The sequence below is a fragment of the Daldinia vernicosa genome (assembly GCF_022497035.1).
Source record: "Daldinia vernicosa strain CBS 139.73 unplaced genomic scaffold F5Y00scaffold_4, whole genome shotgun sequence".
NCBI classification, from domain to species: Eukaryota; Fungi; Ascomycota; class Sordariomycetes; order Xylariales; family Hypoxylaceae; genus Daldinia; species Daldinia vernicosa.
The window spans coordinates 964165-990480 of record NW_025953920.1 but is presented as its reverse complement, the minus strand read 5'-3'; the positions used below and the strand labels follow the sequence as shown (position 1 = coordinate 990480).

Genomic DNA, 26316 nt, shown 5'->3' with positions numbered 1-26316 from the left:
TAAGTTTCAGATTATGGCCAATTGAAATTTGTCCGTTATTAATAATACATGAAAGTTATGAAATTAGCTTTAAGTATTAATATCAAATTCATAAATGTATCGTCAACCCACTCGACACTAGTCCAACACCCCCCTTTCCTATCTCCGTAAACGTTGAGGAAGATATAAATATGTAAGCTCATGTCACAACTTGATAGTCTAACTGATCCCAGTGTATGATCTCAACTCCGAAATAAGCAGCACCGTTACCCCTCAAGAAGTTGACCATGTCCTTACATGCCTCGCTCCATAGCTGCTCATCCTCGACGCTATATTCGCGGTCGTTCTCATCCCAGGCCACCACCATGATAGTCGGCACGGTGGCTGTATTAGACTCTTCCATCCGTCTGTTGGCTGCCTCAAACTTGATAGACCACTTCTCTCGTAGACTTTCTTTAGACCCTAAGAAGCCATCCCTTGCTCTAAGCTCTTTGATGGTATCTTCTAACTCGCTAGACAGATTCCGTTGCCCATCTCGTGGTGCCCATGGTTCCAGGTTTGGATAGCACACCCGCTTCTGTTCCGTGTTAGAGGATGGACATATTTCAGCTATTGTCCATGTCTTGTTCCTGTTCCCGGCTGCTGGCTTGTCGATATTGAGAGGGAACGTCTGTGCCCTATGAAGCATCCTAGTATAAATGTGAAATTGATTCGGTCACTATCTGATCTGTGTGATAAAACAGTTGTTAAATTAGAGAATGGCGATGAATACAATCGTTCAGTATGGTAAGTTTTCATTTAACAAGATTCGAGCAGATAAGTGCCGGAACGGGTTGCGAGAGTTGTGCTGACGCTGACACAACCGGAAATAATCACTAATGTTAGTAAGGACATCTAAACATGTCTTACTATAGAACATGACTCTATGCTTTTCTTCTCAACGACAACTTGACCCTTATTTGCATGTTATGCGCTGTTATAAGAGACGAATCTGGTTATTCTACTTTCTTAGCAGGTCCGGCCAAGTTGGATTCGCTCCGTACAAGTATCATTGGGACAACATTCCCATGGCAATTAGGGAACCAGGAATAGCTATCACGCTCGGCGATTTAGGTTCATTTATGTGCTTAAGAGAAAGCTAGAAGGTAGGTAGCCATGAAGCACGAAGTAACTAAAAGCTAGAAAATCCATAGACTTAACGAATCAAAGACACCTACTACATAGAGGCATATTATTAAGCGCTGTCCCTCTGACATATATAAGCCTCTACCGCGGCATGTTCCAATTGTTGCTTATAAAATAATTAACGAAGGATTGAGTAAAAAGATGCATGGAATTAGCCGAAGGACTACATAGCTAAATATTAAGCGAACCCTTCGCACATAGTGTATTCTTGCCGAAATAGGCAAAAATGATGACCACCCTGGGGCTCGAACCCAGAATCTCCTGATAACTCATCAAGCATGTTTTGACTCATGCTCGGTCGTAGTCAGACGCCTTACCATTGGGCCAAGCGGCCTTCACGTGCTTCGTGAAAGCCAAATGCTGATAAATTGCTATATATTGGTTTGGTAGTCAGGGTACATAGTACAACGATCCAACCTGGCCCGTGCACCAGGGCTTCTGATCCGTACACAGTGGGCAGCTAAAAGCGTTAGCTTCTTTTTCTCACTAACTACACTTAATATCAGATGGCATAGGTCTTTCCAAGGGAACGCAAAGCTTTGGTTAGTGAAGCAAATACATAGTATTGGTAATGCTACCTAATCTGTTATTGTACTGCCTATCTCACTGTATCCTTATTACCCTGAACCAAGGCTCGTATCTTACCAGCAAGGTTCTTCTTCCTTGCAGAATTTATTGGTAGGACTGGATAGCTAATATTACCTTCCCCAAGTACAGCTGTACCAAAACCCGGTTGATCTTCGAGCCGCCGGCGCTGTATAATCCCTCTAACTAAAGCTTTGAGGGCTGACCCTGCCTGAGGCCCTGAGCGGCAGTAGTTATAAGATTAGCAGTTGATTCGGATCTCATCAATCCACTTCCGCCCCAAGCATCCCCTCTTGATTCCAAGTATTTGAGGAGTGAGACGCGGGATTGTCGCCTAGACATTGCTGATGTGCCCGTGCTCCTAGTATAATGCCAAAATATGGGTGGAAAGTGAGTTGTTTAGGCATCCTTGAGATATATCAAACCGGGATTGAAGTCTTTATAATTATGACACCTGATTCTGGCTCTCCGTTCTTACTTGGCTGCTGTAGACTGGTTAACGCCGTTTTAGACAGACTGGTGAATGCCGTTAACGGAAGGCCGTTGGATACTCGGCCAAAGGTCATCGAAGTTTGCGGATGGAACGACGAAGAAAGGAATGTAATCAGGGAGACGCTAGGGACATTGTCCACAGCTGAAGCACCAATTAAAGTTCAATTTCTAAAATTTAAAGACTAGAGGTTACCCCCCGGGCAACACAAAAGCCTAAGGTTTACATCGCACCATGTTTCTATACTACTTTTATTATTTATAATAATTATTATTATATTAGCAACCTACCCCCTATTAAACTGGAGGGCACCCCTACAATAGCCCGAATTTACTGCTATTACACGGCTGGACAATACTCTCAATACCCTCGAGACCTAAGTAATAAAGAAGCCTCAAACAAACGCATAAATTCCTTTCCTATTTACTGCTTTATAAGGCAGGAAAATTATCTGTAAGATAGCAAGGCATGTGTCCCAAATGGGAAATTTTTACTCGCATTCAACACAACATCCTAAGGTAAACCTTAGGCATAGAGTAGAGAAGAGGGCTATAGAGTTTATAGAGGTTTAAGGGGGTGTAATATTCAGATGGTTATGGGACGGTACAATTTATAGACTTGCCCCTTTCGCCTCGAAGTTAGTTACTCGGTAGATCATGGCACCCATTAAACAAGACCTATGCAGATTCAGCCCTATCGCGCTTCTACCGGTCACGACTTCGCCTCCACCACCGCGTTGGATCTTAGCAGAACACCCCGGCAGGCCCATAATTGCTGACTGCAGTTGTCGAGCTGAATCAAATCAATTTGCCTTTGCAGTTCTAGAGTCTTGGCCGATCCTACTGCAGTACACAGTGTCTTACCAATCCTCGATCTATGAGAACAATCTGTTTTGGGATCAAGACAGGTAATACTTGATAGGTAAGTGGCTAGGATACCTACACCTAGAGACGGTCGAGATGTTAAAGCGAGAACAACTACCTATGGTAGTTAAGGTACACAAAGAACATCATCTCGTGGTCGAGCTCTGGATGAGTTCCGCGTCGCGTGGTATCCTGGAAAGACGCCTAGCCCTACAATTCTATCCGTCTATCCTTCGCGCTCGGATCCTTCGCGCCTCAGCAACCCCAGCGCTATTCCTGACAGGTATGTAGACTATGTGATGCAAACCCCATTGCTAGCGAGGCTTATCGAACATGGTACAGATTTCGACAGAAATAGAAGCCACCAATTGCAATTGCATTCCGTTACTGTTATGTCTAGCATATATTGAATCTACCTTGTAGGGGTCAGCTTCCAGGGAATCCTCATAAAATAGTGAGATGGCCCACCCATGCCGGCATATTTTCAGAGCTGGACCATGTTCTTTTTCTCTTTATTCCCCTCCATAGTTGGTCTTCTATGGTGTTCTTGTTCTGTGCTTCGTGACCGACAATGAATCGGCTCCCAGAGACGAATACAGGTATTGTAACTTCCTGGATCCCTATTCCGACAGCGCATCCTCATCAACCCGGCTGCGAGAACTCCCTTTGGAAATTCGTACCCAGCATCATTGCTGCATGGGACCCGGGCTATGGATTGTCAGTTGGAGGCGTTACCACATGCCACCCCAAGCCAGTGACGACCTGGTGGTTACAAGAACGACTTGGTCCCATTCGAGAGACGATACTTAGTCTAGGACCGATTACATGTCCGAGCGATTACTATACTGCCACAGTATCCGCTAAAGACGCTTCAAGTACTTATGTAGCATGTTGTCCGTTGTGCGTTTAACGATATGCGATTTTGGAATGGTGTATTGACTGTTTGTCCGTAGAGAATATAACTTCGCAAAATTCAAGGGCCCAGGAGATACGGGCGAGTGTACGTCGGAACTTAAAAAGGGGACTGTAGTTACCTATGCTCAGAGGGACCCCGGTTGGAAAATTACCAGTTCCAGCGTCACAGAAGATACAACAGTAGCGGCGATTCCTGTCAACGGCTGGATATTTGCCACCCCAACTGGGTCTGCAACGAATAGTGCGAATAACTGCGATGCCTCCGTGGCAGACGCACTAGCGAACCATGTAGCGACAGGGAATTCCAGTTGTTTGGCGTCTGGTGGAAGCGGTATTTCAGGGGGTGTTGCAGCTGGAATTGGCGTCGGCGTATCTTTAGGTGTTACCGGACTAGCAGCATTAGGTGCTGGTCTATTCATGATGTACAGAACGCGGAAAGCAGCCCAAAGGAAACCTTCGACAAGCGATATCGCCCAATTCGCGAACAGTGGTGGAAAGGGTGTAGAAGCTAACGTGCATGCTATACCGACGTACCCGTCCGACCATCGAGAAACACCCAGCCTATCCGGGGGATATCAATACCCGCCATACGAAAGAGACGCTTGGGATGCCTCGACGCCATGCTTACCACCGCCACAAACGTCAAGTACGCATACACATGCCAGGACAGTGCCCCACGGGGAGATGGAGGGCTCACCGTACCAACATATAAACGAAAGGACGAGAGCAGAAATAGGAGGAATGTCATATCAAGATATAGACAGCATGGCAGGAGCAGGGTTCATGGGACCACCCCACCACGATTCAGAAGAGGACATGAGGAGGCGGATGGAATTAGAAGGGGAGTTTGATCGGAACGTAAAAGTATCCTTATCAACACCTTGGCTAGCAGCAGCCAGGGCCGTACCACCATCGTCATCTTCATCATCGCATTATCACCCTCCCCACTGATATAATTGGTTAGCGGACAGTAACGTCGACAAACTACCGCATACGCTACAACCCTATGGCTCTATGGAGTCCATTCGAAATTTATTCATCGTTATAATCAAGTGTACACTATATTTGACTTGATATCACCAAGAATATCAACCATGTTTATACCGCCATATAAAGGAGCATACAGGGGGAAACGCATACATGGATATAGGGGCTGCAGTGTTCAAAAATGTATTGTATATACTTTGTACGTATACAATAGGTACCTTGACTTCTTCTAATGAACCGTCAGGCGAGACCAAGCGTAAATATCCGTCTACTAAGAGCACCAAATTAGTATAGTTAGTGAAGGGTGCATCACCTATAACCATCGTAGAAGATCGTGAGCGAAAGAAATCATAATTTGAGAGGATACGGTGCGACCGAAGTAATTCGTAATGGCCTCCTCTTCCCTGGGACTAATAACACCAGCCTGTATCTCCGCCGTCCAGATAGTCTCGACCTTCCTCACGTTGACCACTCCCACTTGCACGGTCCACCAAACCTCCTTATCATACCCCCTTTTAGCGAGAACCTCAGAAGCGTCACCTCCTCCCTCTCCACATCCGTGTCTTCTGCCCTAGAAGCAAGTACAGCCAGCATCCACCTCGGGTCCGGATGACGACGGTCTAGAGCAGCAGCATCCCGTACACCGTGACACAGACCACCGAGCTGCCTGCCGTCCACCTCACCACCACCCGGTCCGCTAGCGGTATCCTAGTCACGGTGCCCATGGTAGATGAACCTCGGGTTGGGGCTTTGGGCCAACCTGCCTAGATGCTACCTACTTTATCAGTATACTCAACGGTACATTATTTATTACCACGGAGTCTGAGGCGTGATCTAGTCCTTTCTCATTTTTCCCTATTTATCGCCGGGAAGGATACCACCGGAGTATTCATGATACAGCAGACCGGACTATGTACCCAGGTAGGTAGGTATCTCTCAGTTTTGCAGCCACCATTCCAGAGTTTCCGCCTCGTTGTATTAAGACAAGCATCGGCGGCGCAGCTCTCAGGTTGCTCTTAAATAGGTACTTATTCTCCAATACTGAATATCTCCCCTATATCGACTTGGAACCAGTTGAGAAAGATCTGTTGCTTCGTGTTCTTTAAGGAGATTTAATTCTTCAACAATTTAAGCTGTCCCCGCCCAGCCCATCAAAAATTATTGCTCCTTGAATACGGTTTATAAGCAAAATACTTGCTCATCCTCCAACTTTCCGTTGGCATCTAGGTTTTCGAAAGATTGCTAAACTAGCAGATGATTGCTAGCGCATGCTTAATGAGCTTACTATGTGTCCTCGAAGTTATTATATCGTAGTATACACTCATGAACAAATCAGTCATAGGAAGTGAGTAGTCAAAAAACATAAGCTGGTCATCCGATGACTGGTATCTGGAGGCCTGAAGTGAAGATGCTTATCCATCCCGTTCATAACCTTATTTAAGAAGCATTCCTGACTATGGTATATGGGGTCTTTCCTACTTAGGATTACCCATAGATATCATCTCGTCTGCTGGTCTATACCCAACGAAGACCCGTTCTAAATATACTCCGCTCTTTACTCCTGCAAGCTTAAAAGATGACCGACTTCCAGAACACCAATTATCTCTCCGTTTTCCACGGCCGCCAGAATAGAATCTTCGCTAAAAACCGCCTCGCTACAATCGGGCGAGACTAGGGGCTCTCTAAGCCATTCTGCGGCCTGCGATATCCTTGTGTCAGCGCGGATGCTGATCCATTCGCTCCTTTCGACTACTAAGTTTGGAATATCAGATATCCGCCATGCCATATGTGCTGTTTCAAGCCGTCTAATACGCCTCGGGGAGGCGATCGCGTCATTAACGCGAGCCCATCCGGATTGTGAATCATAGCCGAGCTTTAGTATATCCGCGCCACAAGCCTCGCCGCTTGAGTTTGGCCACTTTGGTATTTCGTATAGTGGGATTGCAATATCGCGGATGTGACGAGGTTTACTGAATGCCTGGCCGATGGCTCCACCAGGGTGATTTTTTGCGAAAACTGATGTGACCGTTGGATGTAACTCTTGAGATGCTACCACCGCGAGCGCGTCTCCCAACGCGAGAGCCACAGTAGTAGATGTTGTAGGGGCTGAAACGCCGAACGATACTATCTCAGACTCATGGATAGGTGCCGGGAGAAGTATCGCATCCTGCCGCTGTCGGATGAGCTCGCACCCGTCTGGTCGGGTGTGCGAGGTGAGTACAATCACTGGTAACGTCACATCTAAGTGTGGCAGCAAAGCTAGAAGCTCGGGCGTCTTCCCCGAAAATGTAATGAAGAGAACCACATCATTCTTCCCGATCTTACCAAGGTCGCCATGAAGAGCTTCAGTAGGATGAAGAAAAGTCGCATGAACTCCGAGGCTATTGAAGGTTGCGACCAACTTCTTTGAAATATGCCCCGACTTCCCAACTCCTATTACGACCAACTTTCCTCGTTCACCTTCGTGTTTCGTTATAGCTCCCACTGCGGCACTAAACCCTTCTATGGCAGTCGCATCAGTCCTATATAAATGAGTAAGACTCCGGAGAGCGGTCGCTTCCGTGCTTAGAACATGAACGGCACCCGAGATCCTTTGCTTTGTAAGCGAGGCGGTTTCCGAAGTATCCTCGAAGCTCTCGACATCGTCTAAGCAGAGCTTTTCAATAGCAGTACTGTTTGACTCGGCTTCTCTCGGCGTTGAAGGTGAAGGCGGAGAAGGAGGTGGAACAGTAGGACGCGGTCTTAATCCTAACAGATAGACTTCGCTGTTGTGAACGGGTTGGTGTTCGACCATCGTAACATATCAGTATCATACGCTGATAGGCTGCTGAACTAATAGAGGCTAGCCGCTAAGGATCGCTGAAAATGACAAATGTAGCCCCTACACCTATACAAGACGAATTCGCCCAGTTCAATGACTCTAGTGTGGTCATAGCATAGGACCACGAGATATAAGCTTAGCCGTCCATAGCAATGTATATGACAGGTATTTTTTGAGGAAGATGACTAGAGCGCTTGAGATCCCTTTAGATCTTATCTAGAATCTTATCTAGACATGGATAGGTTTAAAACGGTAAAATATCGAATGGTGTTATTAGTGAAATTTGCCGCCTCGTAAGGACCTCTAGGAGACACCGCGACCTCCAGGGTCAATGTTGTTTCTCGAGTAGACCAGATTTTCTGGTTAGAAGATATTGAAAAAACCATTCTAAGAAAGTTTTGAGATGCAGACAAGGAGATATTTACAAATACCTGATAGCTACAGCACAGTCCGGCCGGGCCGCGAACGCCGAGAGGTTAGTAAAGTCCGACGCTTGCAAGGAGGGCCGATTGTCTCAGTTATCTGATGAATCATTTGACCGAATGCGGATTGGTACAGAGCAAGATAATGCACCAAGGGAGGGCTAAATGTTGACGTGTAGGGGATCGGATCTTGCGTGCTTCTTACCCTTACTCCCCTTACTTACATCTCCGGCACTGAGATTTGGATTATATATCAACATCTTGATTCTTGAGTGCATATGTTTGCGGTTTGCGGTACATGGTATGCCGATTGCGGCATAGAAGCGGCATGAAATCCAGTGATGCTCACTTCCTGCAATGACCCGCATAAGATTCCTTCATCTAATCTAGGGTTATAGATCCTTACTAGATGTACACTATACCAAGAGGTACTAGAAGAGCCACACATTTAGTACCGAACGTTTGCGATCCACGTTAGGTAGGTACCATCGAAACTAAATTGTTAGTCGATCAATGCTTTAGCGTAGACAATGAGGGATTCATCGTGAATGGACCCTTTTTCTTTTGTACATAATAGCCTTCAACCGTCTTCACGAGCTAAAAGGGCGGTAGTGTCGAATATCCGATTCAGACGGTTGAAGTAACCCTATGTATGTACATAGTAGATGTATTGTATAATTGGAGAGGAGAGATCTGCAATCTCCAAGCTAGCCACGTCTCCCGTTTAGAGGCCACGATTGGTGCCCTCCAAATCGGAATCGGGCTAAACCCTCGAAGGGTATTGCTTGTCCGACCACGATTGATGCCATGCCTAAAAGGTAAAATCAGAAGCAAAGCTCCAATCAACTCCCAGTCTCGAGTTTTCAAGACAGAATGTCTGAGTGTCTAAGCAGCAGCACTTGCGCAGCTCGCTACATAAACGAATGGTAACTTTAGAGTTGAATAGTCTGCAGCATCTCTGCATCTGGACATATGGGGTATTCGGAATCGCATGTAAACGTAGTGTCCGCGGTAACCCCGGAAAAGCAATTCTCGTCGAAGCGCTTGTGGAATCTCGTAATACTGATAGTCCCTGAGAGGAAAGTGTATGTAGTGTTGACGTTGGTGTGGGATGTTTATATGCAGCAACCACTCCAGCCAAATACAACCGCAGGCAAGATAGAGCGATGCAGATCCCACGAAAACGCGGTGTGCCGTGCTCGTAAATGCTTTGCAGAAGCCCATTGTTGAAACAGATGACATCCACGATACTACCGCTTAGGTAGCACATGTCACGATCGTTCTATTAGTAGTTAGTCATAAGATAACTATCTTAAGACTTCGATTTTTATAGTATTGAATATCCTATTCGGCATGTTATTTTTTGTTCTTCTATGGAAAGAGAAACAGAGGTGAGCTTGGAAATACAATATACAGCAAGTAGCTGAATAGAAATAGGATGCGCAGAACGTATTGGAGGGGCAGGAGGTAACACTTAGTGAATCGATAAGATAAGCGATGAGTTACCAATCTACCAATGACCGCTAACAGAGACCCTTCTAAAAGCACAGATCATAGTCCAGGTTAAAAGTTTAAAATATTACGGGCTATGTGGGCTCTGTGGATTCCAGCGCAACCACTACACTAGAGACGCCAGCCACATGATCTGCATTGGAACGTGCACCGTCAAGCTGTCGTCGACCGTCTCTCCGACAATCAAAATCAGCTGTCCTTCCCACAGCCCACAGCCCAACGCATCTTTCCGAACCGCAAGTTTCAAACTATCTGATATGAAGACGAACCTTCGAATTCGTCTTAAAAGGGATACGCATAGCTGAAGGACTGGAAATAACTGCTCCTCTTTTTTTTTTTTTTTTGTTTCTTTTCTCTTCCTCTCTACCCCCGGGTCCTCAATCGCCATGACGCGCCCGATTGTCTATTCCGTCGCCCTCGGCGTCTTTGTGTGTAGTACGTCATTATTATCTCCTTATCGTCGTCCCACACAGGCAGAAACATCCCAATCTATTCACAACACCTAGACCAAGTCATTCTTGTCGCATTTACTCTTCGTTATGAGAAGTGTATTTGTCGCAAGAATAGATGAAATATATCTTCTATTCGATAGAAATGATGTAATCGAATAGAGGATGCGGATTGCTCACAGCTGAGCTGTGGGGAATCGTATGGTCATTCTGGATATCGTCAGCTTCATCATGGCTGACACAAACTACCTATCGTAGCAACGATTATGACTATAGTGTCCATCTTGACGCCGCATTGGGTCACGTATTCCGTCACAGCAGATACGGGCTCGACGTTTAAGAAATACATTGGACTTCATCAGAGCTGCTCCTCCGTCGATGATCCCTCGTGCCGACCCTTCCCTAACGATGATGATTGCCGCGACGACCAGTTCTTCTGCTCCATGTGGAGGAGCAGCGGATTCCTCATATCATTTGCCACCATCGTCGAGCTCGCAACCCTTATCAGTTTCCTCGTCGTGATGGCCGGCGGCAAGTACAAGCGCGAGACGGGCTGGAAGTTGATCGGCTGCCTTTTGCTTGCTGACGCCGCCGTCGAGTTTGCCAGTATGGGTATCGTGGTAGGTATTCAATTAGATGCACTATTGCATAGATGCTCAAATATTGTCGAGATATTTCTGACATTGTGGACTAGGCCTATCTCTTCGACACTGATTCCCAATTCATCATTCCTGGCTGGTCCCTGGGTTGGTCTTGGATCCTGTGCACTATCAGCGCATCCGTATCTGTTCTGATTGCGTCGAGTCTGGCTGCCTCTGCCTGGTTACTGCCGCCCGAAGACGACTACGAATATCTCGAGGATCCAATCGACGCCTAAAAAATGAAACGGTTTAGGATATGTCAGAATATCCTATAAATAGCGGGTCAGGAGCAGAGCTCCATCGAGGGGTTTCCATATAAGAACCCCTATATCAGTAAAACGGAAGATCGGTTACAATTCTTGGTCAAGGTCCCAGCTGGTAAACAGTAACACAGTTTTCTTACCATACGGACATATAGTATACAGGGCATATGGCGTTTTATTAAGGGGTTTGCTTCGGTTGCATAAGACGCGTAGTCATCGTCTAGATTGAATTTGATACTCGAACAAGTGTTCATGGTCACGGAGGCTTGGATGGCATGGTTCACCGAGTAATTGCGGAAGGAATAACGTATTGATCCGTATCAAATTTTGCAATTGGTTCTATTACAATTTGATGATCTATCGTAAGAGAAATTGGGTATCCTTTGCGTAGAACGTGTGCGATCTATCGATTATTATGATCAGTAATAAATAATACACGTATGCCTTTTCATTCCGATCACTTGTCATCCTCGGAATCGTCGTCATCTGAATCATCGGAAGTAGACTCAGACTCCGAGGAAGAGCTGCTAGACGACGTGTCGGCATCGTCTGTACGCAATCGTGGCTGCGCTGCTTCGTCCCCAGATTCGTCGTCGGAGCTGCTACTATCGCTGCTACCTGAGCTGGAGTCCGAATCAGAATCGGAGCCGGACTCGGATTCTGAGCTGGTATCTTCGTCGACGACTACAGTTCGCGACTTCCTCTTTCGCTTAACCCTTTGCAGGGGGCCATCGTTCAGTCTTAGGCGTTGTACATCATCAGCTGCAGCCATAGCCCCCTCGCTCGTAGCCCCCTCTGAGTCCTCGGCGGTGGTCGTGGTTGATAATGTTTCGGTCTCGCTGTCTGACAGTTCATCCAACACGTTCTCGCAGCGCATCCGCTTAACAACCCGACGTTGCATTTCCATATCGGAAGTCCGTAGTACGTAGTCTATCTCGTCGAAACGTCGCTTCCCCGTTATCCTTGGCTGACGTAGAAAAGCCGCAATGACCTCCTCGTATTCCCTCTGTCTCCTTTCCATCACATCTTTGCTCGAGGCAGGGAACCCTTGTGATCCTAACTCCATGTCCTGCGCCTTGGTGCCAGACGCAAGCTCCCTGAGCCTCGTTCTGACAGCTCCCTTCAAACCCCGGATATATTCGTAGAAGACGTTAATATCAGCCGCCGGTATAGTGGTCTCATCAGCAAAGACCTGTTCTAGTAGCCTAGTCTGATGATTTTTGTTAAACTTCCAGGTATCCTTAGATGTGTGCCACTGACGTAAGTACAAAAGTGCCGGCTCCAAATTAACAGCAGTTTGCTTCTTGACTGTGGCTGCGACGGCTTTCTTAGAAGATGGTTGTTTTTGCTTGTTTGTGATTTGTGTGCTGCTAGTAGTTGCTGCAGACCCGGCGTGTTGGGTGGACTCGGCAGCAAACGAAACAGATTTGGCCTTTTTTGATGGTGTCTGAGTGGAGGCGATTTGGCTTTGAGAGGCGTCTCGTTTTGGTTTTTTCGCCGAATGGTCTAATGCAGGAACACCAGAAGATTTCCTCTTTACATTGGCATTGATAGGGCCGGCAAGATTTTCCCGATGATGGTTGGGCACCGGCGGAGCAACAGTATCCGTATGTAGGGTAGCGTTCTGGCTCTCTTCAGATGCAGGCTTAAGCTTGAGACCCAATCGTTTCCATGCTGGAACTCGTTGGGGGAGGGAAGACATTGATGAGGTGAAGTGAAGGTAAAGGCAAGATAAATAAAGGCAATCAGTAAGGGTAGAAATGGCAATACAGTAACCAGCTGCTCAAGTGTGTGCTCAAGTGTGTGATGGCTACCACTAAGAGAACCAGAGGAGCAGGCAGATTGATACGCTGCCGTGTGATATCCACGTACAGTTGCCAGTTCTTCGGGCTTGAACTTGTTTTGTCTTGCCTCAGAGTGTGGCTTAACTTAGGAATTTGTCTTCGTACGTGTAAGACTAGCAATACATATGTGCTAAGTCAAGGATATAGGATATACGTGAGATGAGATTCCATGGATGGAATTGCTGCCAATAAAAATTTCATGAAGCCTTCACATTGAATCTTTTCAGTGGAGAACTTGTTGCAGTTGACATGGATTGATGGATTAAGTGCACGGTTAGTAAGAGGTTGATATCTTATCATATACCCAGTACGTACCTAACTATCTGATAAGAATGTTGATAAGATCCATTTAGGTAAGCAGCTAAGTCCCCGCCGGGGTCATCTTTCGGATACCGGTCTTAGTAATATCCGTAAATGGGTCTAAGCTTAAAGTGCCTTACCTAAGCCTGCTAAGGCGAGCTTTCCCACAAGGTCATAGCTCGTTGCTTGCATCCCAAGGCTCCAACCTGGCGCGTCAGAGCTCCGGGCTAATAATAGAGCTGCACCACTCGATTCAACCTCACTTCTTCGTATCGTCCCTCATCACATAGAAAAAAAGGGAAAATCAGGGAAAATCGACATTCTACTCCTTGAATAAATAGTGCTGGTCCCCGACTCTACCTCCAAACTCACCGAAAATTAGTACCGTCAGCTCTCATCCCTAACAAGACTTCACCATGTCGGGAGGTGCGTTCGTCCCTCCTCCGTAGCTAGCCACCTTATCTGAGCTAATAATCATTGCTTCTTCTAGGCAGCGCCGGTTTCGACCGACATATTACAATCTTCTCCGAGCAAGGAAGACTATACCAAGTCGGTATGTTGTCTCTAGCGTCTCAGACGTCCCAAGAACGTCGTTATCTTGTCACCTTCAGCCGTCATGGGTATCTAAAGAACCCGAAGATGTTGAAGCGAAAGCAAGTGCAATGTGGGGAGTCTTTAAGTTAGCTGACAATCAGTCGTTCAGAATATGCATTCAAAGCGATCACCGCTGCAAACATAATGTCGATTGGGGTCCGAGGCAAGGATTGCGCCGTGGTCCTTTCCCAGAAAAAAGTTCCCGTACGTACTTTCAGCTTTACCCTAGTTGCGGTCAATATCGTTGAATCTCGCGCTGAAGCTAATCGTAATCAATAGGACAAGTTGATTGACCCTTCTTCCGTCTCGCACATCTTCCAGATTTCGCCCTCCGTTGGTTGCGTTATAACCGGATCCATTGCGGATGCTCGGGCGTTTGCGCAGCGTGCCCAGGGCGAAGCTGCCGAGTTCAGATACAACTATGGATACGAGATGCCATGTGATGCCGTAGCCAAGAGGCTTGCCAATATCAGCCAAGTCTATACGCAGAGAGTAAGGCTCCGTCAACAATAGTAAGGCTAGAGACGTCGTGAAGCTGACCCTTTCCGACAGGCTTATATGCGCCCTTACGGCGTGGCAACAACGCTGATATCGCTCGATTCCGAATTCGGACCGCAGCTCTACAGGTGCGATCCAGCAGGATACTACGTGGGGTACAAAGGAACGGCTGCGGGACCCAAGCAGCAGGAAGCGCTTAACCACCTGGAGAAAAAGCTCAAGAACAAGGATCACGCAGATGGCACATGGGAAGATGTTGTGGAGCTAGCAATTACTACGTTAAGCACGGTCCTCAGCATGGATTTCAAGAAGGGTGAGATTGAGATTGGAATCGTTGGAGGCCCCCGAGCGGACGGTAAGGAGGGGTCAGATCCGTTCTTCAGAACCCTGACGGAGGACGAGATTGATGAACGATTACAGGCCATTGCCGAGAAAGATTAGCGGGTAAGGCGGTCGTGGCGTAAGGCTGGGTTGGGTTCGGTTCAGCACAGCTGATTCGTGTATGCTGACTACAACATTATGTTGTGGAGGCCTGGGTTCGTCATTATATCCTTGTCTCCGTGTGTCACTAGTTTAGATCTTGCATCAACAGGACCTTTGATCATTATTCTAATCTGGGAATCTGGGACCGGTCTTCGAAATCCAGAAATACAGAAACCCCATCTTAATCCAGCTTAGGGTGGCTATAGCTGAAGATGCGTATTGAAAATGCGCAATTTCTTTGGGATCCGGGCGTTCAGGTGGTGGCGAGAAGGATGATCTGGGGGTTATAAAACCCATACGGTAAATAACTGTCATCAATAACCACATCTTCAAGTGCGGATGCGACGCATTAGACGCATTAGACGCATCAGCACATAAGTAGCCATAAGCATCTGAACTAAGCATATCAACAATTACCCACATACGGGTAACTCGGGCATATGTTCATCTAGGTATTTCATCCGGAAGGCTGGAATTTTGAATGTCGCAAGCGTAAGTCGCCAGGGTGACACTGACCTCAAAATGTCCGACCCATGGGTATGGGACCTCGTGGGAGTTCAGGGATGGAAGCCAAACACGGGGCCTAGTGTGGGATGACGATGACCGGTAGAGGAGCCGGGAGCACGAGCGTTTCTTTTTCTTTATATTATAAACCTACCCTTGGAACTGTACTGTGTAGATCACAGGCATCACGTAGCAGCTGGGTCGTGAAATATTCTTTTTTTTTTCTTTCCGCCAACCCTGTGCAATACTAAGCTACAAAAAATCTGGGTAAATAATATTCATTCAGCTCCGCCCATCAGGTGGCTGAGGGTCAGCGGCGGCTCTCCATTGGCTGGACATTTTATCCCTAAATCTGAATAGTTCCACTGCTTTGTTTTTATTACACCTGAGAACTTTACAGTCTATACTGCATTTGAATCTTGGTGCAATATGTGGCGCCGCTGAATTCTTGCCCTGGCTTTCCTACTCCAGCCAACCCGTGCTGCCCTACGAAGAGCCTCCTACTCGCTTAACCCTACGATCATGTCCCCTGGCATTAGCCCCCCCTCCCCCAAAGACAGCTTCCCTGTCCTTACAGCTAGCTTCCTACTAATAGACCCATTATATGGTCTGCCGTGACGACGGGCGTTGAATTTCCTGCATTGGTAATGCGGTTCGTGGCGTCGGTTACCCAAGAAGCTGCAAGTATCATCCCTGACGCATCAGGAGTCTCTACCAGAGTGATGGAGAAGATCTGAGTTGCCGGCATCCAGCTCAGTTAGGATGTCATAGGTTTGAGCTGTCAGTTATGTACCGCTTAGTTGCTAGTCGATAATAAACTCCGATTCGATAACGGGCAACGTGAGCAGAGCATACGGAGCTGATAGTGATGCGTACTGTACTTGCACTTCGAAAGGGGAGGGGGTATCAGCGCAAATCCTCCTCCTATGGAACTGCTCTGTATCGTGAGGGCTTCGAATGCTTTTCTGCTTGATCCGTAATAAGTCGATGAATACTACAAAAGCCAAGTGAAGTCGCTGCTTAAGATGTTCAGCATGACGCTTCTTCTTCATCAGCCAAGTGCAAAGCAGTCTCTACACTCCTGCAGCCTTATCATTATTGCCCGTTTTCGCCCAAGATCCGAAATTCTCCCTTTCCATTACGGTGCTTCTATTAAGTCGCCAGAACGATATTGTCTAACCTCCTACGTATTGTAATTCGTCATTGTGTTTTAAGTTGAGCATCCGATCGCAAGAGCAGCATCTTATAGAGGTCACTTCCTAAAAGGGGTATAAATGGATGGACGTAAGTAAAAGCCACTAAAAATACTCTACGCCTCCCGAGGTCAAATTACGGGAGATGGCCTCTTAAAGACATCCCCTAATAATTAACACAGTCAACGACTACCGAACGGCACGGGTTGCCGAACTCCTCGACGAGTTTCGAACTATCCAACATTACATCGCCAACGTTCCGGTCGACCCCCCTTATGCAACCGACTATCACACCGAAGGCTGGGCTGCTTTACGCCAGTGCGCTCTAGATGGTCAACACATCCTTAACTGTGCAGCGGACGTAACAGTGCCCCGAGCTAGAGGCGGCGAGTTAGAGCAAAGAAAGGCAGAGTTGAAGCAGTGCGTTAGATCCTTTCCCTCGGGGTTGACATCGATTTCCCATTGCCCAAGAAAATCCGCTGACAGAAACGATCATCTACAGAATCCTTTTAGATGCCTACTCCCGCAGACACGAAGCCCAGAAGATCTACCTCCGCCAGGCAGCGGCACAAAGATGGATTGACTACAGGGAGGGAGTCCTCCAGGGTCAGCGTCCGACCTCTGCGAATCGACAGCAACTAAGAGCCTGTGACGAACAACTACGACTTGTAAGACGAGCGTTTTCCTCGATAATAGTTAACACCAACCCCTTGCCCCCTCTTACGATAAACGCGCCTCTAATAACTACTGTGATATCTTCGGCTAACAAGACAATCCAGGAACTCTCGCAGGTCACGGACGAAATCGTTTATCAACAGCTTCAGAGTGGCGACATAAGCATGGGCCATTGGACGGGCGAAGACCCAAGTCTATCCGCGGTTCGGCGATGGGTGCGGGCACGCCCACAAACAACTTAACCACCACGCCGAGGCAAAGTATGCGAGCACACGGCGTACCATACTACTTGAATGTTAGCGGTTCGCTGTTAGCTTAGACTCTGATGCGGGACTACGATATAGGGTGTACAATGGGATCATTTCTTAGAGTATGAGATTTTTTTTCTGCGAGTATCAGGGCCAAGGGGAGGGTTCAAGCAGGCGACACCGGAACATCAAGGGCGTTAACATGGGTATCAAGGGAAACACCGTCGTTACTGTAAACATATAGGGTCATAGACTTGCGAACGATTTTCAAAAAAGGAAAAAAAAAAACCTGTTGATAGGAGCCCTCCGAAAAGGGGGGAGGGTTCAATGAGGTCGAATGGGGACTGCCAGGCGCAGCATCGGCAAATGTAAATAACCTGTCTGATACTGGGCACGGCATATAGAGTGGATTTAGACCAACAAAAGTACTAGTGAGGCACAAGAATAACAATCGTTTCAATATATTTCGTCTATACCATAACGTTCTACTTACTCTTTCACGTACTATTATTCAGCTACACTGGCAACAGCTCCTAATAGGCTAAGTGAACAATTAGGATAACTCCGGGGTCAGATAGGGGTATTATAGACCGGCGCTTCATAGCCTTAGACTGACTCGAGTATACTAATTGTCGGACGAGCTACCCTTAATAGCTTAGATTACATACGCATATACGCGTTGATGGCGAATCTAGACGTCCAAATAGAAAATCTATAGCTAGTAGTCGGGGATTTTTAGCCTTAAACGCCACCAACAAGGTGACGATAGCCACTATCCACAAAGGCGCCTAAGCCCTAAGTCGACTCTACTACCTACCGGATTCATCCGCTGCCACATGGCACTTCAAGGTTCAACAATGGCAACTAGCTTTGTAACGTAGAGAAGACAAACCCGAAGAATCTAGCCTCGTCCGGAGCAATTCTCCTAGAGGGTTCGCTTAACGACAAGTTCCCACACGAAATTAAACGACGACGGTTCTTATCTTTAGAGCTAGAATACCCAGTCATAAAATACTACGTGGTAGATGAAAAATCCAAGCGTAGCTTTCAGCTAGCTATGGGTATAACATCGTGCTCCCTCATCTCTAAGTTTAGCTTTTTTTTTTTTTGGACCGAATCCTCGGCTCGGAGAACCAAACTTTTACACAGCATCCTAGTAACTAAGGGAGGGCATAACGGACAACTATCTCTTTGAAGAAGAATAGGCAATTCTTGTGCTCCACGACATCGTAACTATAGACCACAGGTCACAGTTGCTTTGCTTTGTAATGTTTGTAATGGATTATCCTCCCCCCTTGCACAGCTGAGCTGACTTGGAACTATTGGATAACAATTACCAATGATGTTAGTTCCCTTGGCTCCGGAGTTGTAGATGTGATCGAGGCCCCCGATTTTGTTTACGGGGGATCCATTAATATTATTTTACCCATGTACCTATGTACCTCCAAAGCTCACCTAATATTCGGCTGTCGGGCCGGAACCATATAAATCCATCAAAAATGCGGGCCACTTTATTTTTATTCTTTTCGCCATTCTAGCTTGTTCTTGATATCCGAAGTGATGCAAGAAAGTCTTCATATTAACCTGTTGCTTTTTATAATTTTATAATAAATTGCGCCGTATAAAACATCACCAAGCCGGTCGAACTACCGGTCTGTATTCTCAATTTCAGGTTTTCGCTATTTTAAATTAACCAATCAATACCCAGTGGTAAGTCTTTGCGGTGTCTTCAGCTTTTCAACGCTGCCATCTTCTTTGCATCCTGCAACTCTTTCCACCATAGTGCGTGGATGCACTCGGATGGCAGAGATGGATCGATCTTGTCCTCCGACCCAATCGTTTTTCTGGACCATCTCTCACCTGTGATGGATACAGACACCTGGGTTTGGACCACATTCATATTCTGCTAGTTCTCTAGTCTCTAGCCGTTCTCATTCTCATTGGACCAAACTTGTCAGATATCAACCACGCATTACAAAAATGGCTGCTTGTAAGGTTTGCGAGCAGGACCTGACGCTGGAATTGGATGGTGATGATGACAACGATGAGCCGCAGTTGGTGCCTGACGATCTGGAACTCACTTGCGGATGCCATTATCATTGGCAATGCCTTCTCGACCAGGCAGCGGGGTTGGCCGTGTCGCTTAAGTGCCCTTCATGTGATACAGGGCTCGCCACGTACACACCAGGGCCTTCCTTTAGTAGCTCGTTTGTGCAATCCGCACCCGGCGCAGCTATCCTAACAAGATATACCAGCGAAGGTGGCATTCAGGAGAACTACGATATTCTCCCTGCAATCACCGAGGAGGCTTATCTAGAAGCAAACCCCGAGGCTCGTCCTGCTCGCGCCTTTCACATCATGTGCAGGGAGGGCGATGTAGGCGGAATAGTAGAGCTCCTCCGCGATGCGGAGCAAGCGCAAGGAGACGAGCCTACAATGAATGTCGCAAGCATTATCCGCTATAAAGACCCGTTAGCAGACTCGCAGACTGGCCTGCATATCGCGGTGGAAAAGGGGCAAGAGGAAGTCGTCTGGTTTCTTTTGTGGATAGCTTCAACCCTTCCTACGGGATCGTTCCCCGGGCAGGCCGTGCAAATAGCACAAGTGATGGGAATCGAGCGGCCGAGCACGTTGGCCTCGGAAGATATCCGAGCACTTGCAGATAATCAAGGCCGGACGGCCGAGACGCTTGCAGCAGAGATGGGTGGCTACTGGGCGAGTCTGGTAGATTCTGGTACTTTACACCCTGGGACCTGACCTTGATTATGTCGAGCATAGCTTGCTTTGTTTAATGCACGATGCTCTCGATTATTGCATAATTACCGTGTATACACATCCTGAATTATCAAAAGTCTCAGACGAGTCCCCCACCTCCCCCAAGCAAATCCCCCCGCTTGTTACCTGCGTGTGCGTACGTACCTATACTTCTACCAGCCCACATGCGATGTACGTGATCAAACACCCAACAGGTTTGTTGAAGAAATCCGTAGTGATCGCTCAGTGACTAAGTCACGTTGCAGGCTCGTGATCTTACATAGGTTGGTACCGAGAATAGTGTAACACCGTTACAGTAAGTAACTTGAGGCCGATTTCTACGCCAGCTGCTGTAAGACCAACGAATCCTGTGATGCTACCATCCGTGGAGAGGTAAAACTCCACATATTATTCATGTATAATAATTTAATAGACAATTCAAGTATCCACCTAGATATTCTTATACTTGTCTTATAATCATATAGTCTAACCCCTCATGTTGTATGCATCAGCGACGATAATCAGATCATGATATGCGATATATCTTGCTTTCATGCTTGCATTTCTGCAATGTAAATCCAAGTTGCAACCCAAAGATTTCAAACTCCATAAAACCGGAGGTGCACGACACGTGCCGTACCGACATTAAAATACCTTGGGTACATGCTTAAGGTTAAGTTACATCGACCCCTTGGAAGAGGGCCCACCACACGAAACGAAACGAATTCTTCACCTCATGCAAGAGGTGCATAGCGTAAAACGTCGGCGTCCAGTAGCAGCCGCAGTTGGGTTTGCCCCCTTTGCCGCGCTCCCTGCATCAGGGGTTTAGACCGCCTTACGCCTGTCGGGACTTTACATACATTACGCACATGTAGATGTAAACGTAAATGTAAATGTAGATGCGGATGCGGATGTATCTTCCCTACCAACGTACATTAGGTAGATAGATAGATAGGTACATCCATCATATATGTATAACCTCAATACCCACCTACATGACACTACCCTACACAATGTCTTTACCTACCCTACTTGAAGCCTACCTATCTCGTAACCACAAGCTGTAAGTTAGTACATACATATGTAGGTAGTATCTAAAATTAACTCTGCATCTGCATTTGCATCGAGCCAAGCCAAGCTTGACATAGGGCATGCCGGGTCTTTTGTACGTTGCACCGCAGTTGGAACTGCATTTTCATTAGTGACGCTACTACTGTCGAAACGAAAGATACTTCGGCGTAGATCCGGGTTAGGGCCTCTTCCTGACGGCCGGTGTATGCGGCCGTAAGTGACCCTCTCGGGATAATGACGCAGTTGGATTGTAGCTGTAGGAGCTCGGTGATTGGTGGTGGTGAGGTGTTGGGGTAGGAGAGGATGTGGTAGTGGGATTTGATTATATTGAGTTACTGGCGATAAGCTCCACGTATATCCTACGGCGTGACTACCTAGGTAATTAATTGTATATGTATGAGTGTTGATGGTGTATAGGGGTAGGCAATCTACTCGCACGTGTAACCCATGTAGCAGCCCCCACATTCTACGGCAACGATATTTATGTAGTAAAGACAACATCACCTGTAATGCCTTCATACTCTTCGAGGTCGTCTTGGCTTTAGCTGAAGTAACGATAGACCTCGTGATGGGTTTGGGGCGTGTCTCCTGTAGATTGCCTAGCAGATGGGTGTTGGACTCTTCGCCCTCCAACCTAGGTATCTAACCTTGAAGTCTGAACCGGCCGTCTCGAGTGTAGTCGTGTGAGCACATTGTGGATCCAACTGGCCGAATTTGCACCCTTCCGAAAGACACCACACCAGGCAGACATCCCAAACAAAAGTCTGCTCCGTTGAAAGAACTTGCGTTTCTTGTGCGAGCTGAGTTCGCCCAACCGGCCGAATCGAAAAAGTGTAATAGGCTAGTATGGAAATAGCCATCGGACTTATAGCCCTATCGGCGGGATAGTATCAAGAGAAATCCGAGAAGAGGTCTTCCCAAACATTAGCTTACTACGTTAGGTACCTATGTATGTATATTCCTCTTTTCCTACGACTCTTTGCCGTCCAAGGCATCGCCGATAACTCTCCATATCCCTCAAGTCTACATGCCTACCTATCTAAGCACAGCGAGCCCGTATCGCCGAAAGGATTCCTCAGAGGGGCGTCCTTGTACGCCCGGGTTAGGGAAGCTGGGCGACGAGCAGATAGATTGAGATGGGACGAATACTAAGGAATGTATGCACCTAATGTTTGGAGGATCCGCGATGTACCGAGGGCGTCTGCAAATAATAAAGCGTAATAAGCGGGTTGGCGACTCGTGGCGGCGCAGCAGAAACGAATCCTGAGAACGCTGCATCGTGGGACTCTACCCAACGTCGTCTCGAAGGATCTTGGTTCTCGGCGGAGTTTTGTCTGATCGGTAGACGGGAAGGATTTGATGTTTCTTCAGCTCAACGAGATGGTGAATATTAGCACAAGATCTCGACAGCTGCTCGATTCGATTGGTGATGATCTTTAGCATGTAGATCGGAAAATTGAAACGAGAAGGTCTCAAAAAAATCTATTGACGTATCACTGATGGTTACGAGATATGCATCTTGATGGAGTAGAGCATGAGGATTGTGGCAGAAGTCTTTTCTTATTGACCAATAGTCTTATAGCGATAGTGTAAATCTATGCTAACAAGTTGAGCCGCTTACAGGCGGAGGATCTATCTCGTCTTGGGCCCTCGAGCTCCTAAGCGGCCTAGATATTGTTGGTAATTGAGTCTCTGGGACCATGTTACACTCTTTTAGTACCATAATACCTCCCTTCCTTTCCCATACAACGAATCCTACACACTAACCCATGCAACCTCAAACGACCCCTTTATGCCAAAATAAGACGGGAAAAAAAATACACTCTTGAATAGTAATCCTTTTCAGCCTCGAGGACGCACTGAACGGTACCTAACGCACTGGGTATAGAGGTGCCCGTCAATATCAGAGACATGTAAAAATAAATAAAAATAAAAAGAATCCGGGGACAACCCTAACGCCTTGAGAGATGAGAGAATTAAGGAAAGTCCAGTAAATAGAGAATAATGAAAAAAGAAAGTTCCTGATAAGTAGTAAAAGAAATAGGTATGTTAAAATGTGAGAACGCCTGGTTGTCTAAGGTCGTAAATGCCAATGTCTAAAGGAATGACTTGAAGTGTAATGTAAGAATGCAAAAGATCGCTGTGGCCGGCCGTAAATCGTCGATCGTCATGGAGATGTAAAAAAAGGAACGTAATAAGTCGTTAGGCAAAGCAAAGAATGGGCTTTGCAAGTCTAAGTAATACAAGTAATGAGCGTGCATGAGCATCGAAGAAATATAATATAATTTAATTGGGTGAAGGGGTTCGATCCGGTTGGAAAACGGCGGCGGATAAGAAAATATCGGCTCGCTCTCTGGTAGGGGAGTTCTTCATCGGCGGCGCAGGTGCAGGAGGCGAGGTAGGTGGCGTCTTGTTAAGACATTTCGAATACTGGTTGCTGATAATATCATGACTGTGGGCGCGATGTAGAATTCTACGCTCCTCCTCTGATTGCGGTGATCCAGTAAGCTCCGAGTCTGCAATACCGACGTTCAATTTGGTGAATTCATTTTCGACATCAGCTAGGAGAGCGTAGACATCACTATCGGCATAAATGCGAATGCTCTCCATTCGCTGTATAGTGGATTCCATCGAACTCTTTCGGTTGTCGTTCTCTACATCGTCCTCGGCCTCTTCAGATGGTAGCTCGGGGATCATTGAAGGTACTCGGGCGACGACACGTTGCGGTGACGACGATGGCGATGGGGACAGAGACTGAGTAGAAGTATTAGTCTTGGTTGGGCTCCGAGGTGGCGTCGAGATATCCGAAGTTCCATTGGGTAGCCGAACACCCATAACCTGTTGAAGAACGTCACTTGTGACGCCGATGTCTTTAACTACCGAAAGTGTGGAGGCGGCGGCAACATGCTCTAAGAGCTTTTGTCTGACACGAGTCCGTCGGTTTTCAGCTTGTTCGAGTTTCGTAACCCAATCATCAATTGAAGCATCAAGCTCGGCAAGAGTTTCCTCTTGCTTCAACATGGACTCGTAGCTAAATTTAGCAACACGAGGTGACCGCAAGTACTGGCAAATGCGGCTGTGAAGGTTTCGGCGCCCAGCACGAAGAGATGTATATGTGCGACGAAGATATTCTGTTCGCTCATCGAGGTGGCGTAATTCCTATGAACGATTAGACTATGGACAGCAATGCTAAGAGATGTGAAACTTACCCTGGAGAGATTTTCGACATCATCTTTCTTGAGTACTTCAAACCTCAGAGTTTGGCCTAGGGCTTGTTTTTGCAAATAAGCAACTTCGGATGAGTCCATGTTCTTTACCGCTTCACTGGGCTTCCATCCCTGGGGTAGGTTTTCGAAAGCAAGACGTTCAGCACGGCGTTCAGCACTGACGCTCCTTTTAGAACTGCTTCGTTTTAAACCGCCACCATTTCCATTACTATTACTATTACCAATTGGTGTGCCATCACTTCGCTTTCGTGGACGTCCGCGATCCATGATACTCCCAGAGTCGGATCGACCACGTCTATGAGACGGAGTCAGGTTAGCTCGTGATTGCGTTTCAGGCTCTACCTTGGGTGTGGCCATGGAATCAATGGTTTGCTGCATAGTGGTTACAGGCGTGGTTGAACCCAGCCTGTCCCATGGCTTTGGAGAACCTCGATATTCTGCAGGTGCCGATAGTGGTGTCGGGAGCGTCGAGTTAGTCGTAACAGTCGTCGCTGACATAGGAGTCGTGGCTGAGACCGAGCTTGAAGCAGGTGTAAATGGAGTGCGTGTTTTCGGTGATTCTTCAGTCCGTGTTAATCGAATTGCCGGCTCCTGTTGCGTATCCCTAGATCTAAGTCGGCTTAACGAAAGCTGCCGGGCTAGTCTTGGAATCGGACCGCTCTGCGTCGGTATCGTTAAGGGCGCGAGGACCTTTGGAGAAAGCGGCTGCTTTGGAGCTGAAGTAGACGTCTGTACATCTCTGCTTGTAGAACCCTCTTGGTTCTCCTCCGGACACTCTTTCACGGAGGTCGTGGTAAACTCTAAGACGTGACGCTGGCGCCAACTGTTGACAGGAGTACTGATGGATCGTTCATGCAACGCAGGCCGGCCCGGAATCGTTGCTGCTCTCAGTTAATATCAGATATACATCCCGAGAGTTATCTACTTACGTGAATCCATCGCAACCTCTTGTACCGTCGTCATAGGACCTAACTCGGGTACGCTGACTTTCCTCCTCCGATTCAAGTTGTGTTCCTTGATACGCATCCGGAGGCCGTTGCCTACGGAGGCCTTGTCCGTCTGTCCCATAGCCATCGCGAAGGCCTGCTCCGGATCCAATTGCTTTCCACTAGTAGCCGACGGAAGCTGTTTTTCTCTTGGGAACAGTTGATATTTCCGAGTCTCCGGGTTCTGCATCCTCCAGACCAATGGCTTCTTCTCCTCGCACGAACTTGTAGATGATAGCTATAAGGTAACGACGGTTAGTTGGAACCAGCCATGAAGAATCAGAAAGGGACAAGATTATACCGATTCGGTGGAAGCTTGAGCTGAGAAAGCATTGGCTATATAACTTCTGAGGCTACTGAACTCTCCATCACTATCGAGGATACAGGCAGCTATATGAGCCATTGGAACCTGTGACCGGGGTCCCTAGAATATTACGCTAAGGAATTATTATAAGCAAGGAAATGAAATATATAAGGTTTTTCTCATGCGGACAACAGGCGGGAAAAGTGGCGGGCTGAAGTGCTATATGTGCGCGACGAACAAGCAATAAAATTACCAAAAATATGCACACACTCAAGTTCCAGCTTTCATGGTGATAGACATTTGTAATAGAAAACGGAGAGGCAAGGGAAACAGGATATGCATGTCCTTAATACGCAAAGTATAGTCGATACCATGCTGTCTGATTTTGTATCCTATAGCGAAGCGAATAAGGGGATTGTAAGGCCAAATGCATCAGGGGCACTTGGGATGCAACCTCCACTTAGGAGCGAGATATGATACCGTACCGAATGCATTACGATGTTGGGATAATAAGTACGTCTCG

At 47.0% G+C, this 26316-nt stretch overlaps 9 protein-coding genes and 1 non-coding gene across 10 annotated transcripts; 5 read left to right on the top strand and 5 right to left on the bottom strand.

Annotated features, from left to right (window-relative positions):
• Window positions 1-95: 95 nt before the first annotated feature.
• F5Y00DRAFT_225957 (uncharacterized protein) lies at window positions 96-1023 on the bottom strand. Its single transcript, XM_048006249.1, has one exon. The coding sequence runs from the start codon at window positions 665-667 to the stop codon at window positions 179-181; it is 489 nt and encodes a 162-aa protein (XP_047869233.1). The 5' UTR covers window positions 668-1023; the 3' UTR covers window positions 96-178.
• A 371-nt stretch (window positions 1024-1394) lies between these two features.
• F5Y00DRAFT_t13 lies at window positions 1395-1498 on the bottom strand. The gene has a single exon. It is a non-coding gene; the product is annotated as a tRNA-Arg (tRNA).
• Window positions 1499-3673: 2175 nt separating this feature from the next.
• On the top strand, window positions 3674-4968 carry F5Y00DRAFT_257965 (uncharacterized protein; the record flags this gene model as incomplete). Its single annotated transcript, XM_048010624.1, has 2 exons — window positions 3674-4002; window positions 4056-4968. 2 exons carry the CDS (start codon window positions 3674-3676, stop codon window positions 4966-4968), a joined length of 1242 nt encoding a protein of 413 aa, XP_047869232.1.
• A 1270-nt stretch (window positions 4969-6238) lies between these two features.
• On the bottom strand, window positions 6239-7924 carry F5Y00DRAFT_136478 (SIS domain-containing protein). Its single transcript, XM_048004297.1, has one exon. It carries the CDS (start codon window positions 7796-7798, stop codon window positions 6560-6562), a length of 1239 nt encoding a protein of 412 aa, XP_047869231.1. The 5' UTR covers window positions 7799-7924; the 3' UTR covers window positions 6239-6559.
• Window positions 7925-9831: 1907 nt separating this feature from the next.
• Window positions 9832-11130, top strand: F5Y00DRAFT_136482 (uncharacterized protein). Its single transcript, XM_048004298.1, has 3 exons — window positions 9832-10194; window positions 10467-10828; window positions 10903-11130. The coding sequence occupies exons 1-3, from the start codon at window positions 10146-10148 to the stop codon at window positions 11083-11085; spliced, it is 594 nt and encodes a 197-aa protein (XP_047869230.1). The 5' UTR covers window positions 9832-10145; the 3' UTR covers window positions 11086-11130.
• A 241-nt stretch (window positions 11131-11371) lies between these two features.
• Window positions 11372-12952, bottom strand: F5Y00DRAFT_136537 (uncharacterized protein). The gene has a single exon (XM_048004300.1). The coding sequence runs from the start codon at window positions 12812-12814 to the stop codon at window positions 11570-11572; it is 1245 nt and encodes a 414-aa protein (XP_047869229.1). The 5' UTR covers window positions 12815-12952; the 3' UTR covers window positions 11372-11569.
• A 505-nt stretch (window positions 12953-13457) lies between these two features.
• Window positions 13458-15233, top strand: F5Y00DRAFT_225947 (N-terminal nucleophile aminohydrolase). Its single transcript, XM_048006248.1, has 5 exons — window positions 13458-13682; window positions 13747-13809; window positions 13960-14054; window positions 14130-14342; window positions 14403-15233. The coding sequence occupies exons 1-5, from the start codon at window positions 13673-13675 to the stop codon at window positions 14787-14789; spliced, it is 768 nt and encodes a 255-aa protein (XP_047869228.1). The 5' UTR covers window positions 13458-13672; the 3' UTR covers window positions 14790-15233.
• A 1239-nt stretch (window positions 15234-16472) lies between these two features.
• Window positions 16473-17559, top strand: F5Y00DRAFT_271717 (uncharacterized protein). The gene is made up of 4 exons (XM_048012851.1): window positions 16473-16619; window positions 16711-16948; window positions 17031-17196; window positions 17308-17559. Exons 1-4 carry the CDS (start codon window positions 16610-16612, stop codon window positions 17443-17445), a joined length of 552 nt encoding a protein of 183 aa, XP_047869227.1. The 5' UTR covers window positions 16473-16609; the 3' UTR covers window positions 17446-17559.
• A 1329-nt stretch (window positions 17560-18888) lies between these two features.
• Window positions 18889-20636, top strand: F5Y00DRAFT_225943 (uncharacterized protein). Its single transcript, XM_048006247.1, has one exon. The coding sequence runs from the start codon at window positions 19432-19434 to the stop codon at window positions 20206-20208; it is 777 nt and encodes a 258-aa protein (XP_047869226.1). The 5' UTR covers window positions 18889-19431; the 3' UTR covers window positions 20209-20636.
• Window positions 20637-23562: 2926 nt separating this feature from the next.
• F5Y00DRAFT_250950 (Up-regulated during septation-domain-containing protein) lies at window positions 23563-25679 on the bottom strand (the record flags this gene model as incomplete). The annotated part of the gene is made up of 3 exons (XM_048009785.1): window positions 23563-24435; window positions 24486-25384; window positions 25433-25679. The coding sequence occupies 3 exons, from the start codon at window positions 25677-25679 to the stop codon at window positions 23563-23565; spliced, it is 2019 nt and encodes a 672-aa protein (XP_047869225.1).
• Between the last annotated feature and the right edge of the window lie 637 nt (window positions 25680-26316).

Excerpts from the sequence above, each read along its gene's own strand:
- F5Y00DRAFT_136537 (XM_048004300.1), bottom strand. The coding sequence starts at position 12,814 with ATGTCTTCCCTCCCCCAACGAGTTCCAGCATGGAAACGATTGGGTCTC.
- F5Y00DRAFT_225947 (XM_048006248.1), top strand. Across the intron at positions 13,810-13,959 it reads AGGAAGACTATACCAAGTCG|AATATGCATTCAAAGCGATC; the intron begins GTATGTTGTCTC and ends TCAGTCGTTCAG. Across the intron at positions 14,343-14,402 it reads GCCAAGTCTATACGCAGAGA|GCTTATATGCGCCCTTACGG; the intron begins GTAAGGCTCCGT and ends CCTTTCCGACAG.
- F5Y00DRAFT_136478 (XM_048004297.1), bottom strand. The coding sequence starts at position 7,798 with ATGGTCGAACACCAACCCGTTCACAACAGCGAAGTCTATCTGTTAGGA.
- F5Y00DRAFT_225943 (XM_048006247.1), top strand. The coding sequence starts at position 19,432 with ATGGCTGCTTGTAAGGTTTGCGAGCAGGACCTGACGCTGGAATTGGAT.
- F5Y00DRAFT_225957 (XM_048006249.1), bottom strand. The coding sequence starts at position 667 with ATGCTTCATAGGGCACAGACGTTCCCTCTCAATATCGACAAGCCAGCA.
- F5Y00DRAFT_271717 (XM_048012851.1), top strand. Across the intron at positions 16,949-17,030 it reads AGAAAGGCAGAGTTGAAGCA|AATCCTTTTAGATGCCTACT; the intron begins GTGCGTTAGATC and ends GATCATCTACAG. Across the intron at positions 17,197-17,307 it reads GTGACGAACAACTACGACTT|GAACTCTCGCAGGTCACGGA; the intron begins GTAAGACGAGCG and ends AAGACAATCCAG.
- F5Y00DRAFT_136482 (XM_048004298.1), top strand. The coding sequence starts at position 10,146 with ATGACGCGCCCGATTGTCTATTCCGTCGCCCTCGGCGTCTTTGTGTGT. Across the intron at positions 10,195-10,466 it reads CCTCGGCGTCTTTGTGTGTA|CAACGATTATGACTATAGTG; the intron begins GTACGTCATTAT and ends TACCTATCGTAG. Across the intron at positions 10,829-10,902 it reads TTGCCAGTATGGGTATCGTG|GCCTATCTCTTCGACACTGA; the intron begins GTAGGTATTCAA and ends ATTGTGGACTAG.